Source organism: Marasmius oreades, chromosome 2 (assembly GCF_018924745.1).
Source record: "Marasmius oreades isolate 03SP1 chromosome 2, whole genome shotgun sequence".
NCBI classification, from domain to species: Eukaryota; Fungi; Basidiomycota; class Agaricomycetes; order Agaricales; family Marasmiaceae; genus Marasmius; species Marasmius oreades.
Window position 1 is genome coordinate 138,138 of NC_057324.1, and position 5,789 is coordinate 143,926.

The 5,789-nt window shown below is 42.5% G+C and overlaps 1 protein-coding gene and 1 non-coding gene across 2 annotated transcripts; one reads left to right on the forward strand and one right to left on the reverse strand.

Moving 5' to 3' along the window:
• Window positions 1-3,132: 3,132 nt before the first annotated feature.
• Window positions 3,133-4,741, reverse strand: E1B28_003671 (uncharacterized protein; the record flags this gene model as incomplete). Its single annotated transcript, XM_043148097.1, has 12 exons — window positions 3,133-3,403; window positions 3,455-3,478; window positions 3,542-3,579; window positions 3,638-3,646; window positions 3,719-3,761; window positions 3,818-3,962; window positions 4,022-4,106; window positions 4,170-4,228; window positions 4,293-4,322; window positions 4,387-4,395; window positions 4,451-4,646; window positions 4,709-4,741. 12 exons carry the CDS (start codon window positions 4,739-4,741, stop codon window positions 3,133-3,135), a joined length of 942 nt encoding a protein of 313 aa, XP_043012689.1.
• Window positions 4,742-5,698: 957 nt separating this feature from the next.
• E1B28_003672 lies at window positions 5,699-5,789 on the forward strand. The gene has a single exon. It is a non-coding gene; the product is annotated as a tRNA-Thr (tRNA).

Here is a 5,789-nt window from a genome sequence, read left to right on the forward strand (position 1 = left end):
CCAAACTTCGATGAAGTGAGGGGCAAAGATAAAATCCTTGAGCTAGTCCTAGTAGGTGAACTGTGTCTCTGCTCATAGGCTGCTGGGGGGAAATTTCCTGCTACCCTCCCTCCTCATATACACTTTTCTAAATAACAATAATAAAAGTCCAAGATATGTAATAAACTTGAGAGTAATAACAAAATCCCTTTCAGTTGAACAGAAACTCGCCTAATCAGGTATAATACAAGAGATTGTGCCAGAAACCATGAATGAAAATAATAAGCCAAGAATTCCCTGTCTGTATCCATGTTACGCTGACAGAGCCTAGACTTCCCGAGGTCGCGAAGTCTCTCATCTTTCCGATTCTGTACTTTTCGTACTGCTAAAGTCTCACGTAGATGCTTGTGCTTTGACTAGTAGTTCGGGCTCACTCTAGTCCTACATTCCCTCATTTTATAACTCAAATGTTAATAAAATGATTAAAAATATGCATATTAAGGCTAAATCCGATTTTCAGTGCGATACCGGTACACCAGCTCTGACTATAGCGACACAATCAACCTTTGTGTTACGAACTGTTCACTTTTCTGGCCTGCTGAAGCATGCTAACCAATGGACAGTCCCCTTACAATTTTTACCAACAAACCCCACTCAATTCAGCCATACACACAGCCTGTACAGCCTCACCGAGTACCCCATGCTGAGTACCCCTCACTCCCCGAGGATTCTTTTACTAATTTTCCCGAGAAAACCCCCTTTCCGAGTGTACACCTCATCTCGGCAGATTTTATTACTAAATTCTCTCAAGTAATACTTGTGCCGAGGGTACACCTCACCTTTATTTCTTTGTACTTATTTACATAACTGTAGAGTATCAAAGCCCTGAGGTTTCCTCTCAAAACCTCAGCCTAGATATTTTGTGTACCCTTTTCCCCCAAGTTACCTGTCCTCTAAACTCTTACCTCTTATTTTTACTACTGAATATACAATATTCAACCTTACAAGCTCACTCACTGTGTGAACAATCTCAATTACAACCTCGTAACATTGTTACAAGTATCAAACCCCTCAAAGACATCACCAAATCACCCTATATCATTCACAAACTATACAATACAGGTAGATATTCTAACTAATACAATTTGCCTCTAATCCCACCTAGTCCTTGATAGTCATAGTGAGTCTGCAAAGTGCATGACTCCTAACACTTTGGGGAAGGGACATCCTGAGTAGGATCATTTATCAATGGCAACTGGAAGAGCTGTTGAAAATTTGGGATGATTTGTTGCATGTGAAGCTTCATGAGCTCGAGTGTATTGTCATCTGTGGTGTCGTAGAGCATAGGATCCATGATAAAACTGTAGTTCACTTGAGCAACTCAAGAACTGCTTCACAGGAAAGCGCTAATCACAAGTATTTGAATGGTTCAAAGTTGTAGAAGAGCCAAAGGTGCATTGGATTGAAGGTAACGCACTGAAGTCCATTCACATACCCACCTTTTATAAAGGGTCAGTAGCACTGAAGTTTTTTGTGTGCTATCAAATCTATGGCTACACAGCTGACCAACAGATCTGTGGCTGGTTCCAGGATAGAGCATATTCTACAAGATTTGTAAATTTGTGGAGCAGGTTGAATGTTTTGATCCTGTTTTGACCACTATGCCACAGGTGCCAATCTAGTCAGATAGAGCCCAACTTAATGCAAGCTACCAAGAGCAAATGAACAGTACTCATGTACTATAACTGTCAAACTGGCAGTGCATGCTCATTGACAATGTAAAGGCTTGACATTGACCATCAATTACTTCCCTGTCCAGTTTTAATTACGAGCAACAACAAAGTGCGAGATGTAGTTTGTTTCTTCTGTCTTTGATCATGTTTGCCAGGGCACACTTAGTGATTTTGATTGCATTACACCCACACGTGTGCATGGCTGTGCAATCTACAGAGAAATTAGTCACACATAATAACCCACATGTGTGACATGTTGCTATAATGGGTTATGTGTGACTAATTTCTCTGTAGATTACACAGCCACATGCATGCACGGGTGTAACACAATCAAAATCACTAGCATCACTCCCTTTAGCATTCTACACAATGTATCAATACTCTTTACAAATTCATAAGTTTAGGTGTTTTCTTAGTTCAGTTGTTTAAACTACTTAAATTCTCAACTTAGCTCTTGCCTTAAAGTTCAATCTTTCAGATATTTCAAAATTCTAGATAGCTCACAGTGTATTAGACATGTTCTAGTTCAACTCAATAGTACTGAATTATAAAGTTAGCTCAATATGTAGTTTAATACCTGTTACATTTGTATGTACATTAAGCCAGTTCAACTCAGTTCATCAAAAGGTGATTCGAATCGATATAGTTCAACTAACCTTGTCCTGTTGTAGTGGAATAATGAATTCCGGGACATGTATTTCATTTGAACGGTTTCGTTCAAGATGACCATGTCGGAATAAATGTAAGTGCCAGTAGTAGGCAAGTAGTAGGCACCACGGGTCATCCTATGACGAATTGATGACGGATTACCTGCCATTGTGGTCATCCGTACAGACAGAGGTTTTTGTAAGCTTGCAAAAAACGGTTGTGATGTAGCTACGTCAGAGCGGATGGCACGCACACCTTTTTCCCCGCCCATTGTTTGCAGGCAAACATGAGGAAGTCAGAAAGAAAGCTATGCAGACGCGAGAACGAACCTCCCTTCGGGGCAAATTTCTGCTATATCAGGACCAATACATTTCAAATCAACTGGTGCCTCCAGATCTACGGGACGCGCGAGTTCCAGCTTTGCGGTGCTTCAGAGCCTAAACTAAAATGAATCCGCTCTATAGTAGTGTAGGTAACGATTTATAAATTTCCATGAATATCAAATTACATTTCGTCTTTGCTTCAACTGTCTTTCGTCTAGATGACACAAAATCTCCTTGTGAGTTACTAATCTTTCCCCCTACCTCCGAATTACAACTCAAGATTAATTATACAAGGATAATTATCCTCTCTCATTCAAAGGAGGAGGGGGGGAAGTCCAAAGGTATGTTTACGTTACAAGTCGAATTAATCGTGATGGTATCAACAAGAAAGAATGCACGTAAACAATCATAATAAACTAACAACTCCAAACCGCTTTTTATTCAAACATTCACACCTCCTCACGACTACCTTCTTGTGTATTCTGATCCGACGACCTCTCCTCAAAAATTGTATCCAGTAGCGGTACGGCGAACCCGCTTGCACCCATACGACCCAATAAATCCGATGACCCTGCACCACCACCTCCGGCGGCTTGAACACTGTCGCGGTTGAAGGTGTAGATATCTTCAGGGAGGGTACTAGTCACTCTGGCCTGAGGAGGACGTGCTCCGTATGAGACCTTCTGGGTATCGGCTGCAGCACGTAGGTGGAGCATTAACCTGAAGAGAGGATTAGCAATATCATCAGGAAATGGGTTTTCTAGAGCTTACCGAGCAACTAATATAGCCGTTATCCTATGGAGAAGAAACGTCAATATTATTAAAACGGCTGATTAAAGTACGCTACGAGTAACTCACATAGAAGCGAACGGGGCGTTGATAGCGCTCAGATCGAGCTTAAAGGTAAGGAAAGCGTATGAGCGACGACGAAATGACGAATCGGGAATCACCAACCGGAGCGAGCTATGTAGACAAAAAAGCACCAGTTTAACATTCAGATTTTTCAGATATTCAGTCGGAAAGGAGCAGACTCACCGTTAACAACAGCACGTTAGTTAAATTCACAACGAAAATGACACTATGCAGCCCTTGAGTTATCAAATTTGAACCGTTCTGAGAATTCATTCCACCCACGCAAAGTACAACGTTCCGTCTCGAATAATCAACGTTTTGAGAGGGATAGATGAACCAGTAAGGCGAGAGTATATCGCTCGACCAAATGTCAAAGCGAATATCGTAGCGTCGAAAGCTAGTGCAGCGATGTAAATCGAGGCCAGTCCTTCCATCAATCAATTAGTTCGAAGTTCAACGCGACCACAAAAAGACTGGAAAACGTACGAAGGCCAGTATCTAGCTTCGGAACGGGGATACATCCAATAAATCCTGGTGGTAGATTCGCTGGAACAGCCGCAGGAATGGCCCACTATGGGGGGAGAGTTCAAGCTTCAGTATTGAGTTCGGGGAGCTGTGGAATGGACAAACATACACCCATAACAATCAGTTGTGTGATATAAATCGGCAAGGTGACGCATAGAATCCAAGTGGCTGCGAAAAGGATTTAATCAGAAAAAGAATTTTTCAGAGTAAGATATTTGTGTGGGCAGCAGACCTTGAGAGTAAATCGCGTGAACTCGCAAGACTGGAAGGTACCATCGAACGATGTTTGTTCAGTGAGGGAGGCCATTAATGATTTTCGAACTCACTCAAGATAACTAGAGCGGCGGTTCAATCAAATGGCATTCTGTAAAACAATAACGATAAACTCACTTCCAGTTGCAAGACTGACAATCGGCCCAATAGCTACTGGTAGCCAAATCCAATTATTACACGCAGCTCCAATCCAGTTCGGGTCGTGTTCCGAGATCAGGTTGATAAGTGAGACGATGGGGGTAATGTATCGAAAAATTAGAAAGAGATAGAAGGGGAAGGCCTTCTTCCTTTGCCACATATATTTTATCTCATCCTGTTTGGGATAAGAGAGACTGGGTCAGCACCAATGGGCTCAGAATTAGACTTTAAACGCACATCGAAGGTCAAAAGATGGTCATAACAAAGCATGATGGTGGATGCGAGAACATAATACTTGTTCACTAATCTACAGCAACGGTCATTCGTGTTCCATGAGCTTGAACAATGATTGACTGAATGAAAACATACAGATGAGCATATGCTGTCACTATTACTTGAAGAATCTCTGGTGAGAGGGATGGAGATGCCGGTTCTGCCATGGCATTAGCCTAGACAGGGGGAAGGTGAAGGAGAGGATAATTGTAATGACATGAAGCAGAGGGTAAGTATTAAAAGTGTGCCAGCAGTGCATCGCAATAGTGATGGTAACTTGTAATTAAGATGCAGGCGAAACATGGACATCGTGCCTTTGTCGTGACTTACCAGGTCGCCGGTTGAAGCCGATTCGCCGAGCTTCAAAGTCGACTGTCTTCCGTAACGGGCCGGGCTTGCCAGGGCTCCGCTCGACTTCCTCTAGTCGTCCACTCCTTTCCTCTCGACTTCTACGGAAGCTGCTATACTCGAGCCTTTATCGGACTCATTCAAAAGAAACAAGGCGCTCTGAACGGGTATCAGGTTTTAGGTTCCCCACCATGATGTTTCATCAAAATTTAGAACTGCCACAACACCTGGGCGTTTGGTTTGATATTGATCTGCGGGACCTGGCTCAAGGGAATCGATTAATCAACGGTATCTGACGAGAGTCAAATCATGATGGGCAAGACGTTGAAAATCTTGCGTAGTACTCAGTCGACCCGACTCCACCAAAAGCAAGGCGTACAGGAACTACACTTACGTGTCCACCGCCATAGATGATTCGAAACGGATATAAGTAGGCCATAATACTAGGTACCGTCAGCTTAAAAAATAAAAACGGAACTCACTTGAATTACATTCATTATGATCATCGTGGACGATGAAATGGGTCACTGGGGTTCTGAGCAAAAGTGAGTACCACCCATGAATCACTCTTCCTTATGTGTGTTATAACATAACCCTGATTGTGTATCCCTCTTAGCTCAGTGGTAGAGCGCTTCACTAGTATACACGATTGCTATAGAATATGAAGAGGTCAGTCGTTCAAGTCGGCTAGAGGGAA